General features: G+C 44.9%; 1 protein-coding gene across 4 annotated transcripts in view; it reads right to left on the reverse strand.

Moving 5' to 3' along the window:
• ADGRB3 (adhesion G protein-coupled receptor B3) overlaps nucleotides 1–24,198 on the reverse strand; it is a 452,998-nt gene that overhangs the window by 102,577 nt on the left and 326,223 nt on the right. For all 4 annotated transcript variants that reach the window (XM_081905943.1, XM_081905944.1, XM_081905942.1 and 1 more), the window contains 2 exons: nucleotides 2,887–3,013; nucleotides 1,158–1,261 (listed from right to left, as the gene is read on the reverse strand). In XM_081905943.1, the coding sequence (XP_081762069.1) occupies nucleotides 1,158–1,261; nucleotides 2,887–3,013 (231 nt within the window). The remainder of the gene's footprint in view (nucleotides 1–1,157; nucleotides 1,262–2,886; nucleotides 3,014–24,198) is intronic.

Here is a 24,198-nt window from a genome sequence, read left to right on the forward strand (position 1 = left end):
ACAGATTTCCCCATCTCTCACACAGAGCATGTCGTGGATCTCATCAAATAGAGCTGGGCATGTGGAAATCACTATAGGAAATCTCAGTTTGTGTGGGACGTTCACTGTGCAAATGTTCACCTGGGGACACTCAAGGAACAGTGTGTTAAGGCAAAATCGAATGTGTGAAGTTGCCTCAGGTCAGAAATTACTGAGGAACCTTTGAGACCCAAAGTCTGAGTGATAAAGCAAACAAAAGCAGCATTTGTTTGTGTCATAAGGCCAGGATTCTGGAGTAGATATCATCTAACTTCACATTTTAAAAAGAAATCACTGATTAGAAGTGTGATTACAATGAAGGGCTATCACTTCGACCCAGAGCTCTTTTCATCTTATTTACTTACAATTTATTTATTTTCTATTTATATACTGCCCTTTATCAAAAGATCCCATGGTGATGTACAATGTTTAAAACATATTTTACAGAGAATAATAATGAAAGCATAATACAAATCATAATAGACAGCATAATAACAAAACAAATTTAATAACAATCCTTCCCTCACCATCTTCAACAGGCCATGCATTATTTAATGGCTGAAGCCCTGGGTAAAAAGGAATGCTTTCCCCTGGTACCTAAAGATATGTAAAGATGGCACCAGGCAAGCCTCTTTCGGGAGAGCATTCCACAGATGGGGAGCTACTACAGAAAAGGCCTGTTCTTGTGCTGCCACCCTTCAAACCTCTCGAGAAGGGTCTCAAATGTCAAGTACAGGGCCTGGGCCTGTTCATATGGGGGAGATGCAGTCCTTAATGTATCCCATATGTAGGATTCTCAACTGAAATGGCAGGTCCACACACTCTTCTCCAGTGAATTGAAAGGGGAAACCCCTGACAGTGGTGGAGCTCTGAATGTGGCTCCCCAGTGTTGAGAAGAAATGGTGATAATAATAGCAGATATCATTAATGCTGAATAGGAAGAGAAAATAGGGCATTTGATCACCACCAGGCCAAGCTTGAACAGAAACCGTGTCAACCTAATCAGACTTATTAATACGTTACAACTCTTCTGCAGTAGCGATCTTGTTTTTCCTAGATTAATAGAAACCCTTCTTCAATGACCCCTCAGTTCTGAATAATTGCACATTTCTATAAACCCACACGATTCAATTACATACCTCCATAGTGCTGCATAGACAACTGCTAGGGTGATCAAAGCCAAGCATGAAAGGCCACTGCCTACTATAAGGGTTACTGAGGGAGCACCAGATGATTCCATGATCTGTGGGTCATAACAAACATCTATCAGATAAAACCATGTTCCAGTAACTAAACCATAAAACCAAAACAGGAGAGATGGATATCTGATGTAGTGATTAGCCACATCATCTAAGTAGCATTGCCAACAAGTAACCACGTCTCTCTACTTCAGCCTCTGTCCTAGCTCCTAAAGTACCCGAGGCCTGGGTATTTACAGAATACCAAGACAGTAACCCCACTGGTCTTTGATGATATCCTCAGTAGTCTATTTTATCTCATGAAAATAAATACATGAAATTTTTTTAAAAGAGAGAATAGGGAAAGCCAATAGTCTGATGGCCACCCATAACATTAACTGACATTAAAAAGCTCTCTAGGTTTTGCTTTGAGGGGAAAAAACTTCACAAGTAAAAATTGTTTTCCTCCTTGAAAGGCAGATGTATTTGGATAGCAATGTTCTAAACAAATTGTGTGATTTATTCTGACAAATGTAATGCCAACTAATTTCTTATCCAAAATACAAGATCAAACTTTCTAACTCTACCAGTAACTTTGCCTTAAAGCCAGCATTCATTTTCTTTCTGTCTCTTAGGAGCTAAGAGAGTACCAATTTATGAAAAAAAGAGAACAAAACATATGCATCATTTGTAAGATCTGGACCTCTGAAACAATAGCACTTCTAATGTTTAATATTTATAGGAGCTGAAGTATAAATGACCTTGAGGCAGAATAACCATTTTTTTTGAGCTATGAAATTACCTCCAACACCCCACCTTTGCCCTACACACAAGCATTTACACTGGTTTTGTTGGTTTTGTTTTGTTTCAAAATGTACAAATTCAAAACAATTAGACCAGGAAGTTTGCAGTGATCTGCTGCTTGATTTAGCAGTGTGCTGCTGAAAAGCCTCAAGGCTCCAGTATAAATTGCATTTTATCAAGATACAATTTGTAACCAAGGTGAGGCAAACTGTATATCTTATCCAGGTTTTTAAGTTTATTTCTGCCAAATACTTCTAGTTTACTGCTGAGAAGACCCTTGGCCACACACTGAAAATCTTTTTCCCTTAAAGCTTCAAGGTGCTTCCTCTTTAAAACAAAAAACACCAACCAACCTATTTTATAGGCATTAATACTGTTGATTTCCTATTTCTCGATCTTCATCATTGCATTCATACTAGAGGGTCTATTTTACAAGATATCAACAGACAGCATAGATTCCTTGTAATGCCCAATGCAGAACTGCAATCTGTTTAACTAGTGTAGCTAGGTTCCTGCTTCTACCAGCAACAATAAAAAAACCTTGTATATTCTTTTTTCCCTTCTTTTTTTTTTAAAAAAGAAAACCCAGGACTGTAATACATTACATTACAGTTGCTAAGTTTTCTCTAAGAAAACAGGAGTACCTCAGCACTTGAAACTGACTAGCATTTAGTTATAAGGCAAAACCAGCAATTCGTTCCTCAAAACTAAGAACTGCTAATAGATAAGAGAAAAGCCAGTCTTTTCCAGACCTGCAACGCTGATACAATTTCTCATCTGAGTTAATGCTGGACACATAAAAACACACACCAAAAACCCTCCCAGTCATTGCATTAAACTCAGGGCTTTTTTCTTCTTCTTCTTTTCCCCGTCCTTTGTTACTTACTATTTCTCTAGGTTGCTGAGCCAAAATGGCGAAGGTAGAGAGACGATCACATAAGCATTTCGTATGGGATGCATCGGTAAGCACAGTTTTACATCCCTGGGTGGACCAGGTTCCCAAAGAGTCGTTCCTGCAAGAAGAGAGAGGGAGGGAGACAGAGAAAGAGGGAGGGAGGGAGAAAGAGAGAGAGAAAGAAAATCGGGATAATTACGGCTGACGGTCAATTCCTTGAAGAGAAAATGCAGTTTAATTGAGAGCAGAGTCTAGTGTGGTTCCCGGACAGAAGAGATCTACTTGTTGTTGAATAGGACTTAATTTAGATGCATCTCCAGCTGTACAGTAATGCGGGGAGGGGGGCGAGAGAGGCGGCGAGGGAGGGGGACAGAAGGCAAGCAGGCAGCTCGGCGGCGCGCAGTGAGCTGTCCAGAGCTCTTGGTGCTGAAAGGGCTCTGTAAGAGCTCTCTCGGCTCGCCGTAGAAGCGGAAGCCTTCCCCGCTGCCCGCCGCTTTCCCAACTGCTCAGATCACTGCGAAAACTCATAGCGGGGGGAAATAAAACAAAAGACCCTTGTGGTTCCCCCACCCCCCGTCTTTCATACCAGCTCTGCCACGTTTTTGTGAAGCTATTACCTCGCTCCCTCTCTTCCGTGCGTGTGTGTGTGTAATTTAAATGCAGATGGCTCTGTAATATCTGTCTGATTAACACTGGTTAGATTGGCCAATTCTGGGTCTTCTTTTTTTCTGGCTAGGATTTCGTAGGTGGTGTAGCTATTTTGTTCTCCTTGTGGGTTTTCAAGCTCAGCCTTGCGGATTTCACCCTGGAAACGGGCGGCAGCGGCTGATTCCTTCTCCAACTCTTCCCTTTTTCGCCTGAGCTCCAGCGCAGGGGTGGATTTCAGCAGGGCAGCGCATCGTTCAAGAGACACCAGTTCGCCCTCCAGACATCCCTCCGTCCAACTCGCCCTGCTTCCCTCCCTCCTTTTCCTTTCCATGGTACTGGTGGGTGTGTGGCGGAGGAGGGGAGGGGGGGACACGGGACACACAAGCGCGAAGAGATCGTTTGCTGGGGCTTTATCCACTACCACCCTGTTCTTAAAGGGGAGGGGGGAGAGCCTCAAGAAAAAAAAGAAAACGCCACCCTTGATTTGATTAGCAATTTAAAAAGTACAAAAGCTTCTTCTCTAATCCTCCCCGGTAGAGCAATAAAATGGTATCAACCCGCGTTTTCCTTGTGCAGAGAAAAAGAGCAAGGCGGGAGTAGGGGTGGGTAGTGGGTGGGAAGAGAGAATCGCCTTGTTTTTCCATGTGAATCAAAGGGGTTACGGGGTCTCTCCTCAAGGAGAACTGCTCGGCTTCTTCGGACTCAAACCAGTTTTCACGCATTTAATGTTTTGCGAATTGGAACAGGCGGGTGTCGTTTCCTTCCCCCTCACATGCCTTCGCACAAGCTCTCTCGCCCCCTCCCCCCGGTTTCCAGAACCAGGCTTCGTATGCAGGGATTCATGTATTGCCTAAGCTATCTGTGCACGGATGCCAGGAAGTCTCCTGCAAGCAACAGCGAGTGCTGTCAATTCCATCCCCAAGGCACTTAAAAACAAGGGGGAGGAGGAGGTGGCGAGAGAAGGAGAGGGAGGGGAAGAGCGCTTTCACCTTCAAATTCCTCCTCCTTTCAACTCCCTTTGAACCAGCCCTCCTGCTCTGGCTTTCCCACGTCTGTTCGCGGCGATGACTGCGAGCGCGGACTCTGGAGCCCCGGCCATTTGTGCTCCGAAGCGCGCGCCCTCCTATCCCACCAGGCGCCACTTGCCTTCCACACCCCGCGAGCTCAATAGTTGGCACTACAAATGGCTTCGGAGCCGAGTCATAAACAAAGCAAAAGACGGGGGCGGGGGTGAAGAGAGTCCCCCAAACTGCGCTATTCAGGATCTCCTTCGGTACCCTGTCCAGGCCAGCTGTAGCCTTCAAACTCACAAACGCCTAAAAACTCCAGGACTATTTTCCTTTAAATTGTGTGTGTGTTTGAAAAATTAGTATTTATGTTGTAATTCACACAGACATATATAATTGGTATATATTGTCTAATTTCCACACACACACACACACACACACACACACACACACACACACACACTCACTCATATACTGGAATCTACCTGCTACTGATTAACCTCACCTACTCAATTTATTAATCCCTCTGAATCTTGTCTTGTTGTGACACGCTGTTAAAGCCCAAATGAAATACATTTATCAGGGGTGATTAAATATTAAAGAAGATGGGAGCTTAAGGGAAACTGACGTGGCTTAACACATAAAGGCAGTGTTATTATCCATTCTCAGAGACGTTTAATACACTCAGGGGTGAACTGGCCATGGAAAGGATAGGGCAGCTGCCTGAGAGGTGGATCTCATGAAAGCTACCATTTCCCAGAGTTGATTAGTGCAGCTGGACTGGCTCGCTTGATTGCCACCATACCTTGTCACAACCCTCAGTTTGTTTCTAAATTACACCACTTGTATCCAACTCCTAGGTTTGCAGAAACACTACAAGCTGGAGAGCAGAGTGAGATTTTCTCGGCCTTCTAAGAACAGGTAAATTGGCTCACACACCCATTAGGCTTAGATAATGTAAGACTCTTTGCCCCTAACCCCCAAAGCCCCATTGGGCAAAGTTTTGCCTGCATATTGTAGACTTCTGTTTTCTTTTTCTTCTCCTTCTTCTCCAATATGCTAACTCGAACTCCACAACTACAATTTTCCTGAGGTTTGAGGCTGGCTTGTCTGATGGCAGAGAGGGACAGAAGAGACCGGGAAGCCCTACTGACTGTACAGAATTTACAATGCAGCCCTTTGGACACTGCATTCATCTGAGCTACTCTGCAAGTTACTTTTGCAGCCAGACTGCCTTTGAAAAATCACCTCTCCTGGGCCTGATTCCCATGCCTCATGTCATCAGAACCACTCTACCTAGTTGTCTAGAATGCCATGCAGTTACTTCCAATGCCAGCATCAGAGGCCTTGATGGAGGTGAGGTTGTAGCATGGGAAATACTCATGAGATCAAGGCAACAATGTAGTGCAGATTATGGAACTTCAACATGCTTCTACTGAAACATGAAAGCCAGCCTTGGGGAAACGGCTTTGCAGCAAGCAAGCATACTGCAAAGGCAAGCTGCACATTGGACCTAAGCTAGCTGAAATGTGAAGGATGTGCCATTTATATTTATTTACTATGAAGAACTGCTCTACCATGTGTGCTGCTCTACCAAACACAGAAGTGCAATTTTGACCCATGGGATTCAGAAAGGAAAGCAAATATTGAATATTTATACACCATTGTGTCAGTAATTTCCCAAAAAGTGGGCCAGTATTAACATGCATGGCCGATTCAAAGAGGTTTGGCTAAGTCCACCTATTGAGCTCATACTGAACTGTGAATTGACCCATGGGCATTTCTGTTTGTACTCTCAAGCCATTGCATTGCAACTGGACAATGCAATGGAGGGAGAGAGGCCTTAAATGAGCGTTGAAGGTATTAGTGAGCATGGGGAATGAATACAAGCAGAACTTACCCCTTCCTGCAGTGTGTGGAATGATGCATGTGTGTGGAGAGGTTATGGCCCATCCTGGGTGAAGTGAGGTGTCTGTGGACTGGGCTGGCCACTGCCATGCCACAACTCCAATTTGGGCAACTGTGGCATCAGGAGCTGCCTTTGCAGAGACATGGAAACCTGCTCATGTCTCTCCTTAGGCAAAGTGCTCAGGCATTAACAGACCACCCAAGGACAACTGCAGCAAAGAAATCCAGGTCAGTACCTCGGGTGGATAAGAACCAAATTATCTCCCTGCACACATACCCTCCAAAATTTATTCCGTCTTATTGGTTTATGATTTGAATGTACATGTTTTAAAAGTTGTGTCCATTATACTTCATGGGCTTACTCCATCTCTTTTTTGCTATCCACAGGGACTTCATTTGAAGATATTAACGCATGGGTGACCTAGTTTGCCTCTGGAGTCACGTTCAGTAATTGACATTTCCAAGTACAGGTGGGAAAGACTCCCATGTGAAATGCTTTGCAACTCAGTGTAGATGACACCCAAGACTGATGAACAAATGGCAATACCAGCATCCCTATGTTGTTTACAGAAGGGGAGAGAATAAAACCAATTGACTGAGTGGACTAAAACCTGCTCTACTTTGGATCCAAGCCACCATGATTTTTGCAAACTGTCTCCTGAGTATCTTACTGACATGCTTTCTTTATTTGCCTTATGGGAATGCCTGATGTTAAGACTGACACAGAGCAGGGTTCAATATTGTCAAAAGTTCATCTCTCATGAATATGGTTTTGAGCTCCACACTTGGAGAAGGGTAACAAAATCTTATTGGCAGTTCTGGCTTTTCAAAAAAAGGAAAATGAAACAGCAGTCATGAAAACTTGCAGAAAGTTATAGCAGAGAATTGACAGAATAAGGATAATAAATCAAGGCTGCATAATAATGTGACTAGTTAAATTTATTCCACAGCTTCATTGTTCACAACATACATTTGTGTATGGGGAGTATATTCCTGTGTATTTATTTAGAGGGGTATATGGGATGTTAGGGGAGGGGGGTCATACCTCTGGCGGGGGACACGTCGTGCGCCTTCTGGGGTAGTTTGTCAATCTTTGGTCCCCACCCTGCACTCAGCTCTCACCTGTGGCTCCTAGAACCTGTCAGCATGAGACAGCAGCAACACCCTGGGAACAGCTTTGACTGGCTGGCTAAACCAGGTGAGGATAGCCATGGGGTCTCAAACACTCAGTGAGTTAGGAATTGCCCCTGCATTCCCCTGTCTGAGTCAAGATAATGCAACTGTATATTGGTACTTCTGGGGCTCATGTTTTAATCTGTTTATATTCCTTAAATGGAATCTTGGGGAATGTATTCTGTGTGGTGAGTGGCATTCTACCATGGAGAATTCTCAGTAGCACCACAAAAGTTTAATTTTAAATTCCTTGGGGAAAGCTATGAATTAGAAAGCAGTTAACTTTAAAGGTTTGCTATTCATATATATGAGGGACGCGGGTGGCACTGTGGGTAAAACCTCAGTGCCTAGGACTTGCCGATCGTATGGTCGGCGGTTCGAATCCCAGCGGCGGGGTGAGCTCCCGTCATTCGGTCCCAGCTCCTGCCCACCTAGCAGTTCGAAAGCACCCCTAAGTGCAAGTAGATAAATAGGTACCGCTTTATAGCAGGAAGGAAACGGTGTTTCCATGTGCTGCGCTGGTGCTGGCTCACCAGATGCAGCTTGTCACGCTGGCCACATGACCCGGAAGTGTCCTAGGACGGTGCCGGCTCACGGCCTCTAGAGCGAGATGAGCAAGCAATCCCAGAGTCAGACACGACTGGCCCGTACGGGCAGGGGTACCTTTACCTTTACCTATTCATATATATCCTAAATAAACTGTGTCAAAATTAAATTATTTTAATCCCACAGCACTTGAATTCTGTTTGATTTGAAGAAGGCACAATTTCTTTCTTAGGGATGGTTATTCAGCTGTCACCACAGTATGTTTGAAACTTTCAAGATATCTGGCCACAATAATGGTACCAGACTTGTCCTCCTTCCTATTTCCCCCCCCAAAAACCTATCCAATCATGCTTCCTTTTGTTCTTTGAACTTCCCTGAGGTTCCTCTATTGAGTCACTGGCTCAGGCATGTAACTCTGACCTCAAACCACAAAAGCAGCAGCAAATACTCAATGCTCCCAGCTGGAGCCATCAGCTTTTACAAGAGAGGCAGAGCTGCTGCCCTGAAGGAATGCCCCTTGTTGGTTTATGGGGAACAGCCTGCCACAGCAGTATGTCATATTGGTCTCATTGCAGAGCATCACACAGGATGCTGTATTTGCTGAACACATATTTGCTGTACAAAGATGTAACGACATGTGATAGCATGTGTCTCACCCTTTTATCAGGGCAACTCTGCTTGCTTATTCGGACCTAGGATTTAGCCTTGGAACCAATTAAGTTATTGATAAAGAGGACAGTATCCTGTTTCCTATTGGGAATGTTTTCCTAATTATTCCTTCTTTTGTTATAAGGTTATATTATAAAGCAAGGTATATGTGTTTTTGTGTAATAGTTATAAAGTGGCACACCTACCAATATTGCTTGCTGGTTCTATGTCAAGTTAAAAATTAAAAATGCTTTAGCTAAATTTATTTGCCCAGGTTGACCAGTTTCAGAATGGTGCAATACAATTCTCAGCTAGGGCGACTTCTGTGACTTTAGCATCATCCTGATACAATTTTAATTGTTTCAGGATTGCGTTTTTATTGTTGTGAACTACCTTAGAGGCAGAAGATGGCCTATAAATGTATTTCCTTATGTCCGATAATATATTCAAATATATGAATATTTTTGAATATTCAAATATTTGAATATTTTACTATATTTTTGGTTTTGGTTTTTATGGAAGCCGCCCAGAGTGGCTGGGGAGGCCGAGCCAGATGGGCGGGGTATAAATAATAAATTATTATTATTATTATTATTATTATTATTATTATTATTATTTGAAAATGATCCCTGTTTATGAGGACTTTGAGTCTCAGGACTGCCTATCTATATGATGAGGTTTTAGCAAAATGAATGCCAAGTTATTTCCCATTCATCGTACATAATCACAGCATCTTCTTTTGAGATTAACCTTCTCTTTTGGAGATATTGCAGTCACCTAGCACTGGATGTACTGTATATTGTGCATGAGAAAACACTGCATTCCTCAAGGTTGTTCATCCTATTCCTATTTCTGGTCTATTCATTAGCAATTTGACAGCCTGTGTTATCACAAGCCAACAACAAAGCAATACAGTAAAATTATTAATAAACAGAAGAGTAAAAACATGCAATGCCCTGAAAGCCAGAGTTTACATACTATGACAAAATAAATAAGATTCTGAGCATGAGCATATTTAATTCTTCGGTTCCTCAGTGACTGAGCATTCCCCTTCTCCAAATCCACAGTACTGGAGTGCTCTTTCAGCTCCATCCTTTTGTCAAATGTTACTTTTAATTTTTATTTATTTGAGTTTACATGCTGGTTATGCACTTCCCTGTTGGGCTAAGTCTGCACTTGAAACAATAATTCAGCCCCATTCAAGACCCACATTTTAGATTGAGATGAGACCTGGTGCTTTAAAATGTTACCTTTGAGCATCTTTGTGCAGCAAGAATCACGCACAAAGATGGCAGTGCCAAAATTGATCACAGAGTTATGATCAGGCCGCACACGATGAACTTGTAGCCACATTTTGTAGATAGCATGCCCATGCATGAGTCTTAAGTCTTGTTGAAATATATGCTGCAAATGTCATATTAACTGCAGTGCTATTTTGTATAATTAAAAATAATGATTACTGAGAATGTGCCAGGGTACTACTGTAAAATACTATTCATGTAGCAATGCATTTATCACATAATGTACACCAATTACCACATTATTCTCCTCTGATGAATCCTTGCCAATATAAGAAAAAAAGGATTTGTTTATTACTGAGTGGATTGTTATTCCCTTACTCACATTGGTGACTCCTGATTCTAGTTACTAATTAACTGAGTAATTGCACACCAGTGTGCTTCCAGGATATAAAGCCTACTCTTATGTGCTATGGGCTTACTTTAGTGATGCAGGATGGTGCAGAAAACTTCCACTATTGTCAGATAGTTATGGAAATTTATGCACAGGAAGACTGACCACAAAATCCTTAACACCACATTTAGAAAAACAATTATGCCATCTTTGATTTTCACATCAAACACCACTTGGCCAGATGCTATGTGTAAACATGGAAGGAAGACTCAGGATCTGCCTTGTTGAGAAAAGTGCTTTCTTTCAATCTGTCTTTGGAAAGGGCAGGCCAGGAATCTTGCCTCAGAATGGTACTCTTACTTCACTCCTTTAGTCAGAAAGAGAACCTTTGTTCTCCTTACTAGAATTCAGCTAGTCAGAATATTGGAAACAGATTCACAACCTCAGTCATTTCACCTCCTTTACTCTTCCAGTGCACTCCATTGCTATAGGGTAGCGCAGGGATGGGGGAGGTCCTCTGATCCTTCAGACTTTATGGGACTTCAACTCCCATCAGCCCCAGTCAGTATGGCCTATAATCAGGGATGATGGGATTTGGTAGTCCAGCAACACCTAGATGGCCACAGGTTCCCCATCCTTGGTACACAGTTCAGTGAAGAGTGTGCTTAGGGTGTGCTGAAGCCCACTGAAATCAATAATCTCAAACAGGCCTAACTCTATGTTGAATCATGGTCATTGAGTTGAATCTCACAACCAGTTGCAAGGGAATTTGTGTAAGGGGAATCTTCATATCCCTCCTTCAGGCCACAGCAGCTAATAACATTTTCTCTGAAAAGTTCATATCAATGCATTTTAAACTCCCAAGTGACTCATTTGATTAGCATCTTTCTTATGCTTCATTTAAACAAGGGGGGAAATACTGAATATATGAAATGAACAAATACCAGAATATGGATATAAATATTCTGCCATTCAAATACCCATTGAGTCTGTACAGTTTGGATTACGGACTGCAGTTGAAATCAGACAGATTAGCAATTATATTTTCCCTTCTCAAGTATATAGGAGGATTTCAGCATTTTGGTTAATGTAACTAAACACCCTCTGGATGTGTACGTTTGCCAATAAAACAAAACAAAAAGCCCTGAGATTTTCTCTTCCTGATCTCTAAATCAAAAATTAATCCCATTTAAATATTATTTTTGCAAAACAAATGTGTATCTGGGCTAGAAACCAAATTTTAACCCAATGAGATTTGAAGCTGCTCAGGAAATAAACCTTAGGAAAAGAAACTCAACTCCATAGGATTTATCACAGTAACACTAAAGTAATGAGCATATGCTATGTATTGCAGTAGCTCAGTTATAATGCCTGGACAGCCAAACAAGATCTTCATACCAGCTTTGCTGCCTTCTATTCTGTATTAAATAGGTAGATATTTCCCCCTGGACTTATGTAAAATTCATGAGGTGTGGATTTAGTATTGACATGGAACACTGGAAAGGAAGTGATTGACGCTGTAGGGGGAGAGCACAATCTGAACTATAATTTGGCCATTTTTCTATCTTCATTCATTCCAGATATAAACTATATACATTTTGCCTGCTTCAAAGACATTATGAGGCCGATGACAGATACTGAGACCCACTGGTGCCAAACTGTGGATCCCAGCAATTATGACACCAAGGTCACACACAAAAAGCACATTTGTGCTCCACAGGAGATATCAGGATTCAGACATCTTGGGCCAATAAACAAATGGTTTACTGGACTGGAAGTGAGTTGTGTTACTATATTTCCTTGACTTTCCCTTTCTCTTGTCCCTTCATGCATTTGGCTTCAGCTATTTCCTGGTTCTTTAAGCCATGGTCTCCTGCAATGTTTGAACTGGCCAGAACAGAGGTGTGGAGACCGTTGTCTCATTTTGTGAATGGAAGCTCCTACCATTAATGGAATGAAAAATTAGGACCCAAGGCTATGAATCTACAAAGATTCACATTAAGGCTGCAGTCCTGTACACACTACTGGCATCCTACTGAAGACAATGGGTGTGATTAAACTAAGCTGTTGTGTGTGCAGAACTGTCCACTCATTAAATGGGACTTCTCCCTTCTTCTCCACATGCACTGCGTGCCCCTTAAATTTGCTATGGGGGTTATGGGGACCCCCCTCAGAACAGGCTTAGGGGGTACATGGGGAGGAGCAAGGCCATAGCTAGGGGTTGTGAGGTGGACCCCCACCAGGGGTGCAGGCGATGCCCCCCCCAAAAAAAAATTGGCTGAAAAATATGTCCATAAATATACAGTGGTACCTCGGGTTAAGTACTTAATTCATTCTGGAGGTCCGTTCTTAACCTGAAACTGTTCTTAACCTGAAGCACCACTTTAGCTAATGGGTCCTCCAGTTGCTGCCACGCCGCCGGAACACAATTTCTGTTCTCATCCTGAAGCAAAGTTCTTAACCTGAGGCAATATTTCTGGGTTAGTGGAGTCTGTAACCTGAAGTGTATGTAACCTGAAGATTGTAACCCAAGGTACCACTGTAAATATATCGATTATTGCCTCATAAGAAATGGTTTTAAATAGGGTGAGAATTAAATGGCATGGAAAGAGATGAAAGGAAGGGGGAGTTCTGTTGCACACATTCAAATCCTTGCGCTAATGGAACTACTTCGTTGGATAAGGTCCAGGGTAGATCCTTCAAGCCTGAAGTCTACCCACTCTTGCTTTTAATCTATAGATTATAGGTGATGAAGATTTTTTTTGTGATTTTCTCCCAACATGTACCATGGCCTCTAGTCATGTGCTGCCTTATTAAAGTGCTTATTGCCACAGGCCTAAAATAGAAACATAAAAACTCTTCCTGGAAATTAAAAATTGTGTGTTTGCCAATGATTGGTGAAAGACTGCTGCTGCTGTTAATTTTCCCTTAAATGACAGGGATATTTAAAAATGCTACATAGGGTCACTATAAACTTTGGCAGCGTGGGCAAGCTACTAATCTTCTACATGTAGCCTTGGACAGTTGGGGTGCAGAATAAGCAATAAATAGGCATATGCAAAAACACTGAGGACAGAAAGGACAATGTATTTCATTTCCATATACTTTATCAAAGACTTTCTGTACACAGGATCTTCCTTCTCCCCATAGCCTGGGCACTCCATACTTCCATGGCATAAGAAGTAGGAGTGCACAGCAGTTTCAGTGAATCCTGAGCCAAATCAGGGTGCTTTGGAGCAATTCAGAGCTTGGCCGAGCTGATATAGGATTTGTATGAGGCAACATAAACTGAAGCAGGGACCACCAGAAAAACTTCTTGATGCCTCGGCAATTTGGACCGAAAACAAGAGCAAAACAAACCAATAATCAAAAACACTGCTAAAAGCAAAAACAAACATCTCTAAGCTTATAATATCAAGAAAAGGCTGGGTGCAGCGAGGGAAAGATCTGCAGAAGGGGGCCGTACTGTTGTGAGCATAACTTGTCTTCAACAGAATTTTGTATTTAGATGCTCACCTGTTTGGGTCCCTGCTCTCTTAATGCCAAACTTCTGAAAGGTGCTTGCTCAGTAGATCTGTGGCCTGCTTTCCCAGCCTGCTGTGGCATGCTGCACTCATTTCTCATTCCTGGTTTCTGCTGCAGGAACAACTGAATGATGCTCCTGAGCATAATCACTTTGTTTGTTTTTTAAAAATGCTGCTGGTATTGAACACTGGTCACTATCAAGTTGCAAAGTGATGTCATAAATCTTTACTCAGGTGGAAGTCCCACTGAACTAAAGGGGGCTTACTTCTGAGAAAACACACATAAGGTGGAATTGGGCTGTCCGTGATGTTAGTCTCCTGTGCCACAAGGGAAGGAAGAAGGGCTGTAGTTCAATGGTAGAGCATCTGCCTTCCACATCCCCGGTTCAAACTGCAGAATCACTTGGTGTACCTGGGAAAGATCCCTGCTATGAACCATAGAAAGCTGCTGCCCCTCAATGTAATCCAGGGTTTCCCAAACTTGGGTTTTTGGAGTACAACTCCCATGACCCCAGTGGTCAGGGATGATGGGAATTGTAGTCCAAAAACAGCTGGAGACCCAAGTTTGGGGAAACCCTGAGTAGACTATGCTGAGCTAAATGGACCATCAACTTGATTTGGTATAAGACAACTTCCTACAAAAATCTCAGACACTTGCTTATAGTTCTCAGAACCAGTCCCAACACAAACATGGTATTAACATACTAATACTAGTAAAACAACTAAATATTAATACAAAATAGTAAGCATGATTCTTTCCCCATATCCTTAAGAGTCTCCAACAAAGCCAATGGTATGAGGTCTTTGCATTATGAAGCCCTGGTTTATTCCTCTGCAACACAAGGTAGAAATGTAGCTGAAATGGGTAGGTGCAAGATTTAGACCAGTGTTTTCCAAACTTGGATCTCCAACTGTTTTTGAACTGCAGTTCCCATTATCCCTGACCACTGGCTCTGCTAACTAAGGATAATGGGAGTTGAAGTCCAAAACCAGCTGGAGAGGTAAATTTGGGAAACACTAATTTAGACTAATCACATATTAATTAGAATTATAAAATAATTTAAGTGCATGACATGGATAACAACACTAAAGAGAATCAGCCACAGCCATAAATCAAGTATCAATTGAGCTACATAATACTAAAATGCTGTTTCCAACTAGGAGTGCCTCATCTAGCCCATCAACACCAAGTTTAAAGAATGTGCTTCTAGAAAGTATTGAGGCTCTATCTTGGGGGTGTCTCCAAGATACGAAATTCCCACATTTGTGAAGTTGACTTTCTACATGTGCTTGTGGAGTGGAGTGGACTTGTAAACTCAATGCATTCAAAAGATTGTTCTTGAAGATCGTGATGGAAAATAAGTCACATAGCAGTCTTTAACTGATCAAGATATGCTGAGCAGTGAATTCCTTTCCCCTGCCACCTGAGAAGGATTCTGACTGGATGTTTGCAACTCTTTTATGATCCTTTATGATCCTTCACGCTACACCAAAAGAAGACGAAAAAAAGAGCTACAGCTGGAGCAAGGAAACAAACCCACAACCCGTTGATTGAAGTGCTCAGTGACAGACTGAGAAGGATATGAATGGCTATATTTGAAAGCTCCTTCATCTCTGTGGAATACCCTAAATCTGCCAAATTTTTTGACTATCAACTGCCACATTTAGTTCAAAACATCCATCAAAGGACTGTGCAACAATGTATTCAGTGCTGCGAGAAAGCAATCCATTACACTGCTAAATGGCTCTGTATTTAACATTTGCACAGGCATAACTGCTTAAGATGCTATGATAATCACCAAATGACAACAGCATGATCAGTGTCACATCAGGTTTTGGCTTTAGGGTCGAAACAGACGCAACAGGAAGGTCTCTGATCAGATCTCCTGGCTGCCATCCCCACTTTGAGGCAGCTGTGAGGGCTGCTAATTTGATCAGGGAAAGAGTACTGGGGTAGGAGGGTTACTACTCTCTTCAAAACCATTTCCATGATCTACATCTACTCCCAAACCTCCTGTTAGACCCATGTGGAGAAATGCAGATACTAGCACCAAGCCTCTAGTTTTCAAAAGGCAAATAAAAGAAAAAAGGAGGTGATCCTCAAACAGGTGTAAAGAATAAATGAATTTTTATTAAGTTGTCCAATGCAGTTTGAGAAAATCTTCATCAGGAGTGATGCCTGTAACTTATCCTAGAACCAAAAATGAATATTGTGCTGGTCTGGATACTTTGGAAGGACATTTCTGTCCCAGCACATCAAATTAGAAGTATGTTGAGCAAATTAATAAAGCTTACATCTGTCTTAGGCAGCTGGATGAGGGTCACCTCATTTTGATGTTGCTTTCCTCTATCTTCTACTTTCACAATACAGCATTGTGGGGTGGTTTAGAGCAGAGAAAGTGCATTTGGGTGGGAGCCCTAACACCACTCCCAGCATTGCTTTCTGGTCAAATTCGCAGTCTTTCGGCTATGCTGAAGTAAAGACAACATATTAGAAGATTCAATCACAGATATCCCGCATTGCATCTGTTTGGGCCATTTGTTCCAACACAACTTGGTGTTTATTTTTCAACAAGACTGGAGCTAACTTCTAACAACAACAACAACAACAATTTTATTATTTCTATGCCACCCATCTGACTGGGTTGCCCCAGCCACTCTGGGCAGCTCCCCCCAAAATATTAAAAATATAAAAATACCCATACTTAGGCTTGCGCACTAAAACTGAACATGTAAAAAGTCTACACTTCAATGGGGATCAGTCTCTGTGCAGAAGTAACCAAACTGCACTCTTTCTTGTTGTGCAAGCAATTGACATTCTCCTGCATTCTCCTGATACATAGTGGTTTGTGAGAGTGCCATAAAAATGCAGAATGCAATTAATTTATATTAGGTTACTTTCTTCGGAATTATATTTAGATTACTTAATATATGGAGTTTATTATCCTGAATAAATTTTCCAGAGCACTCAATAATGATGAATATAGAATAGTTATTGAGGAAGGCAGAGGGGAGTCATCATCTCTGAGACCTGCCCTCCTACCTAGCTAGGTGGTGGTGCCACCTGATGATTAAGGACAAGTCACTTCTCCAAAACTGACTGCAAAAATTAGAGGATTCTTACCAAAGAACATGGCAGCAAACCCAAAATCAAAAACAAGCTCACACACCAGAAAACAAAAATCCATTATAGGCCATAACAGGCCTATAAAAACAAACTAGCGCACATCAACTGGATTGCATGCCTGTAAAACAGAACTAAAAACCGTAAGTTATATAGAGGGAGAAATTATAAGAATGCATCTCAGGGAGCCTAACCCACATATTCCTGTTGTTCAGAAAGAAGCATGGCTTCAATGAACACCTGTGGTGGTAGGCTGCCCTCAAGGACATGAATTAACAAGAATGATAACATTCCCACTTTCTCTGAGGAAAGGTAAGAGAACAATCATCCTCTGAGATGAATAATGGCAAGTCTGCTCACAGGGAGGTAGCTCAGGGAAAGATGGAGATAGTGTCCAGCACTTTCAGAGATGCTGATGAAATTTCACAGAGTTTGTGCTACCCAACCTATACTCCCTTGTCACATATGACTTTGGGAGCCCTCTCACCCTCTGAAGGAATAACTGCTGAAGAGGACAGTGCTGCAATATAACATGTTAAGTGGAGGAGGACAAAGATGAAGGAGGGGACTTGAGCCAATGTGGTGCAGTTGATAAGGTGTTGGACTAGGATGTGGGAAAACAGGGTTCAAATCCCCATTGAGCCATAAAGTTAATTGGGTGACCTTAGGCCAGTGACTATTCTTCAGCCTAACCTATCTCAGAGGGTTGTTGTGAGCATCAAATGGGGAGGAGGAGAACCATGCACACTGCCTTCTGGGTGAAAGGCAGGATGTCAATGTGGCAAATAAGTGGGGGAAGCCCACCATCTTGAGCTAAAAGGGGGAAAATGCATAACAAGTAGTGAGATTGTGAAAGGGGAGAGTTAATTTGAAGCTGGCTGTATGAAAACAACAACAGCAACAACAAAGGGAGACCTGCAAGAAAAGGTAGTAGTATAATCCCGCCCCTAAGAGGAATGTCCATATTCAGGGCTTGCAGGGCATGGGGACGTTTCAGGAAGCAGGAAAGGAAAAAAGGAAACCCTTTTCTTTCCTGCTCTCTGAAAGTCTTTCCTTATTATAGGTAAAGGTAAAGGGACCCCTGACCATTAGGTCCAGTCGTGGCCGACTCTAGGGTTGCGGCGCTTATCTTGCTTTATTGGCCAAGGAAGCTGGCGTACAGCTTTTGGGTCATGTGGCCAGCATGACTAAGCCACTTCTGGTGAACCAGAGCAGCGCACGGAGACGCTGTTTACCTTCCCGCCGGAGCAGTACCTATTTGTGATGGGACGATGAGCTGCTTGTGCGTAAAATGCAAGTCCCTCAGAGTTTGATCAGGTTTTCAAACCTCTGCCTGTGACGGAGCCCCTCCAGCATGGCTGCGTCAATCACTAGTAGAATCCGAAAGTGGCTGCTTTCGGAATCGTTTCCAACATAAAAGCTCCTTAACGGAAACACGTCGTCTGGCCTCTCGGCGTGACAGTTTCCGTCGAGGTGTGGGTGTCCCTATAGGAGGTCCTGAGACCTCCCCACTGTTTTCGCTGGAAGCGTCTCTGAGCCATCCCTCCGACTCACTTTCCCTTGGAGTTCTTGCTCGCCCTCTACTGGTTCCCTCTTCCGCTGCTACTCCTCTCTCAACCTCAGTGAGCCTTTGCGCCTCCGGCGCTTGAGATGGCAGTTCCCTGACATCCACCTCCCCTCCAGGGCCCCCTTCACCCCCTCCCGTCTCCTCTCCTACTGGCGGTGAGGAGGTAAAACCCCTGAAAGAACCTCCCTCATCTTCCGACGTCGCGAACACTTCCCTCCACTTGTTGCTGTTCCTACTCTCTAGGTACTCTTCGTCATCGGAGTCCACTCCCTCTTCCAACTCCGACTCCGCGAACCCTTCCATTTCCTCTTCCTCATCGGTGGTGCCGAAATACTCCCTCCTAAACCTTGCTATCGGCTGAGGTTTCCTCGGGAACCTTTGGTGGAACGTTTCTGTTAAAACCTCGTCATTGACTTCCTCTGCACTTACCCAGGTGTTTTCTGACTCCGGTTCCCCTTCCCACGCCACTAAATACTCCACCTGATTTCCCTTCCACCTGGAATCGAGGATTTCCGCTACATGATTGCGGCGTTCCCTCTCTTCCAAGGCTGGTCCCCTGACGTACTCCCCTTCACGTCCCCCCCTGTATGGTGACAGTAACGACCTGTGGAACACTGGGTGCAATTTCATGTGGTTGGGTAATCGGAGTTTGAAAGCTACCGGGTTGACCTGCTGAATGACCTCAAAGGGTCCCAATCTTCTGGGCCTCAATTTCTTACAACCCCCTTTGAACGGCAACCCTTGGGTTGACAACCACACTTGATCCCCCACCCTTATGGTTTCACCTTCCCTTCTGTTCTTGTCTGCCTGCTTCTTATATTGTGCCTTAGCCCTTTCTAAGTTGAGCTGGAGCTGATGATGGATCGCTTCCATCTCTTCTACAAAATGTTCAGCCGCTGGGACGCTCCATCTCTCCCCTCCTTCCCCTGGAAATGCCCTGGGGTGACACCCGTAATTAGCCAAAAAGGGACTCATCCCTGTGGACACATTCTCCGCATTATTGTAGGCAAATTCTGCCAACGCCAACTTTTCGACCCAATCGTTCTCTCTGTCATTGACATAACACCTCAGATATTGTTGAAGAATGCCATTTGCTCTTTCCGCCTGCCCGTTGGTTTCAGGGTGCCGGGCAGTTGAAAAATTGACTTCCACGTGCAGCAAGCTCATGAGCTTCCTCCAGAACCTGGAAGTAAATTGTTTGCCGCGATCTGAGATCACCCTCAAGGGAGCCCCGTGCAACCTAAAGATGTGTCCTACAAACAACTTCGCTGTTTCTTCCGCTGTGACTGCATGTGAGCATGCTACAAAGTGGCACATCTTAGTTAACAGGTCTACTACTACCATGATGGCTGTTTTCCCCTTGGACTTTGGCAGATCCGTCATAAAATCTATTGATATCGCTTCCCAAGGCCGTTCTGGTGTGGGTAATGGTTCTAATAACCCTGCCGGCGCCCTTCTTTCCCCTTTGGCTCGCTGACATTGGTCACACCCTCTTACATACTCTCTTACATCTTCCCTCACCTTAGGCCACCAAAATTCCCTGGTAACCAACCACATGGTCTTGTGTTGTCCAAAATGTCCCGCCGTGGGGCTATCATGCAACTGCTTGAGTACTCTCCCCCTCAATTCACCTTCGGGTATATACAGTGCCCCTTTGTAATACAATGCCCCATTTCTTTCCTCAAAACCTCCGGGACTCTCGCCCTCCCCCCTGAGACCTCTGAGCTTATCCTGGGCATATTCATCATTTTCCGTTTCCTCTACCAGTTCTCGTTGCCCCACCAACGCCGCCCCACACACCCACCGGTCCTCAGGGATGACATGTCTCTCTTCGATCACCCCCTCCCCTTCCCAATACTCTGGTTTGCGTGAGAGCGCGTCCGCCCTGACGTTTTCTGGGCCTGGCACATAACAAATTTCAAAGTTGAATTTGGAGAATTCCTGTGCCCATCTCACTTGTCGTTGGTTGAGCACTCGAGCTGTTCTCCAATACTCTAAATTCTTGTGGTCGGTGCACACTTGCACCTTGTGTTGTGCCCCAATTAATAAATGTCTCCACCTCCGGAATGCTTCGTGAATGGCAAGTAGTTCCCTGTCATACACCGTGTAATTCCTCTCGGATTTATTCAGCTTCCGCGAGAAGAAGGCACACGGTCTCCACTCCGACGCACTCCTCCCCGGTTGAAGAAGGACCGCCCCTACCGCCCGGTCGGATGCATCGGTTTCCACTCTCATGGGTTTTCGTAAATCCACATGCAGAAGTTGTTCTTCCGAGGCGAAAGCCCTTTTCAGTTCTTCAAAGGCTCGATCCGCCTCTACCGTCCAAACAAATTTCTTCTTGCTGCTGAGGCAGTCGGTGATGGGCGCCGTCAAGTGGGCAAAGTTCTTGATGAACTTCCTATAAAAGTTCCCAAACCCCAAGAATCTTTGCACGTCCTTCTTGGTCTTCGGTGTCTTCCATTCCAGTACCGCTTGGACCTTGCCTGGATCCATGGCCAATCCCTTGTCTGACAAGCGGTACCCCAGGAATTCCACCTCCTTGGTGTGGAACTGGCACTTCTCCAGTTTCACCCACAGCTGGTTGGCTTGCAGCCTGCCCAACACTTCTCGAACGTCCCTCACATGCTGTTCCTCATCTTCCGAATACACCAACACGTCGTCTAAAAAGGCCACACAATTCTTGTAGAGCAAAGGTCCCAGAACGTGGTTTATAAAAGCTTGAAAACACGCGGAGCCCCCTTGTAGACCGAAGGGCATAACGAGGTATTCAAAGGCTCCCAAAGGGGTAAACATGGTGGTCTTCCATTCATCTCCCTTCCTTATGCGTATCAGATTGTACGCCCCCCGCAGGTCCAGCTTTGTAAAGATCTTTCCCTTCCTTACTCTGGTCAAAATGTCATCAATTCGGGGCATAGGGAAAGCCAGGGGCTCCGACACTGCATTGAGGGCCCTAAAGTCACACACCAGTCTCGGTTTGTCTGTGTTCTTTTTGTCCACAAAAAACACTGGGCTGCCCCCCACCGCTCGGGACTCTCTGATGAAACCTCGCTTCAGGTTTTTGTCAATGAACTCCCTCAGCTCCTGCATCTCCCTGTCTGACATGGCGTACAGCTTGCCTACTGGGAGTTGGGCCCCAGGGATTAGGTTGATTTGACAGTCAAAGGGTCTATGCGGTGGCAGTTTGTCTGCTTCCCTTTCGCTGAATACGTTGCTCAGATCTGCGTATTGCGGGGGCACCTTCCCTTTGTCCATTACTTCCATCCCGGCTAGGGTGACTCTGTCTCCTCCCGAAACCTTCCCCTCCTTGCAGTGTTCTAGGCAATGCGCTGACCCAAAGGAGACCACCCTCTGATGCCAGCCCACTAGCGGATCGTGTAGCGCCAGCCAGCTCATCCCCAAAATGATGGGCGCTCCTCCCAGGGTGGCCACATTAAACGCTATCTGTTCGGTGTGCCTTGCCACCCTCATTATCATCGGGACAGTCTGTTGGCTAACTTCTCCCCCCAACAGCTCTCTGCCGTCAATCGTAGTCACCTGCAAGGGGTTACTTAAAGGGATGGTCTGTATCTGATGCTCAGCTGCAAACTCCTTACTCATGAAATTACAGGAGCTGCCTGAATCCAAAAGCGCCTTGATCTTTAGTGGGTGTCCGTTTGGCAGTTCTAGTAACACCTCTATCACTAAAGCGGGTCTGGGAGGTTCCGGTGTGGGCACTTTCACTGCTCTTTGGCCTGGCTGCTGTGCCCCGACGGTGGCAGCCAGGCGTTGGCTTTTACTTGCTCCTTGCCTTCCTCTTCCTTTCCCCCAACAGCTCCTGCCATCCCTTGCCATTCCTTTCTTTGTGGGCAGACTCTGGCAAAGTGCCCTGGCTGTTGGCAGAGATAACATCTCTTGGCGCTCTTTCCCTCCTTCTTCCGCCCTTCACTGGGATTTGAAACTGCGCGCGCCCGCGCTGTTCCAACTTCCATCGGCTCTGCCGGCGGGAAAGGTGGCTCTGGAATGTCTGGAATGCGGAACTCCCTCCAACGGTCTCCTTTCCCTTCCCGCTTTTCCAAAGCCCTCGCCTCCTGGCGCGCTCCTATGGACAGCGCAGATTTGGTTAACTGGTCCATAGACTCCGCCCTGGGCCCCCGGGAAAGCTCATCTTTGACGGTTGAAGAAAGCCCCTCTTCGAAAAGCATTTGGATGGGCTCCGCCGATAGGTCCCACCCCAATTTATGAATCAGCATAGTAAATTCAGTCCAGTACTCACGGACAGATCTGCTTCCTTGCTGGCAAGCCATTAACTGCCTTCGCACCACCCCCTGCTCAATATCGCTGGAAAACATCAGGTCCATGGCACGAAAAAACTTCCTCGTGTCCTTTAGGATCTCATTATTCGCTGCCATCAGGGGTCTAACCCAATCTTTCGCCCCGGATTCGAGATGGCCAATCACAAAAGCCACTCGCGATTCCTCGTCGGGGAAGTCATCAAACTGCAAGTTTAGAGCGTATTGCATCTCTGTCCTAAAGGCATGATAATTCCTGGGATCCCCCCCGAATTTCTGCACCAATCCTGGCACCTTTCTGGCGAGCGGGGTGGTTTTCTCCTTTCCCTTTTCTGCATCCTGAGCCCTCCTCTCCTCAAGCCTCGCCGTTTGCAGCGCCAACTGGATCTCCAACGCCCTGTACCTTTCTTCCAGGCTTGGACCCCCTCCAGCTGCTCCTGCTCCTCCGGTTCCGGCTGGGTTGCTCATGATGCTTCTCCCTGCACAAGCTGGCTTTCGGTGACTTTCGGATTGCTGTGATGGGACGATGAGCTGCTTGTGCGTAAAATGCAAGTCCCTCAGAGTTTGATCAGGTTTTCAAACCTCTGCCTGTGACGGAGCCCCTCCAGCATGGCTGCGTCAATCACTAGTAGAATCCGAAAGTGGCTGCTTTCGGAATCTTTTCCAACATAAAAGCTCCTTAACGGAAACACGTCGTCTGGCCTCTCGGCGTGACAGTTTCCGTCGAGGTGTGGGTGTCCCTATAGGAGGTCCTGAGACCTCCCCACTGTTTTCGCTGGAAGCGTCTCTGAGCCATCCCTCCGACTCACTTTCCCTTGGAGTTCTTGCTCGCCCTCTACTGGTTCCCTCTTCCGCTGCTACTCCTCTCTCAACCTCAGTGAGCCTTTGCGCCTCCGGCGCTTGAGATGGCAGTTCCCTGACACTATTTATCTACTCGCACTTTTGATGTGCTTTCAAACTGCTAGGTTGGCAGGAGCTGGGACCGAGCAACAGGAGCTCACCCCATCACGGGGATTTGAACCGCCAACCTTCTGATCGGCAAGCCCTAGGCTCTGTGGTTTAACCCACAGTGCCACTCAGGTTCAGGGCTGACTGCTTTGATCAACCAGATGCATATGGGAAGCACACAGGTATGACATGAGTGTATGAGCCCTCTCCTCACTTATGAACTCCAGTAATTAGTAGAGTTTGGAGACAACCAATAGTCATCCTGCCTAGTACTCACGGATAGCCTCCAGGTGTTTTTCTAATTGCCCCT

Source organism: Podarcis melisellensis (assembly GCF_964234715.1).
Source record: "Podarcis melisellensis genome assembly, chromosome: 3".
Lineage (NCBI taxonomy): Eukaryota > Metazoa > Chordata > Lepidosauria > Squamata > Lacertidae > Podarcis > Podarcis melisellensis.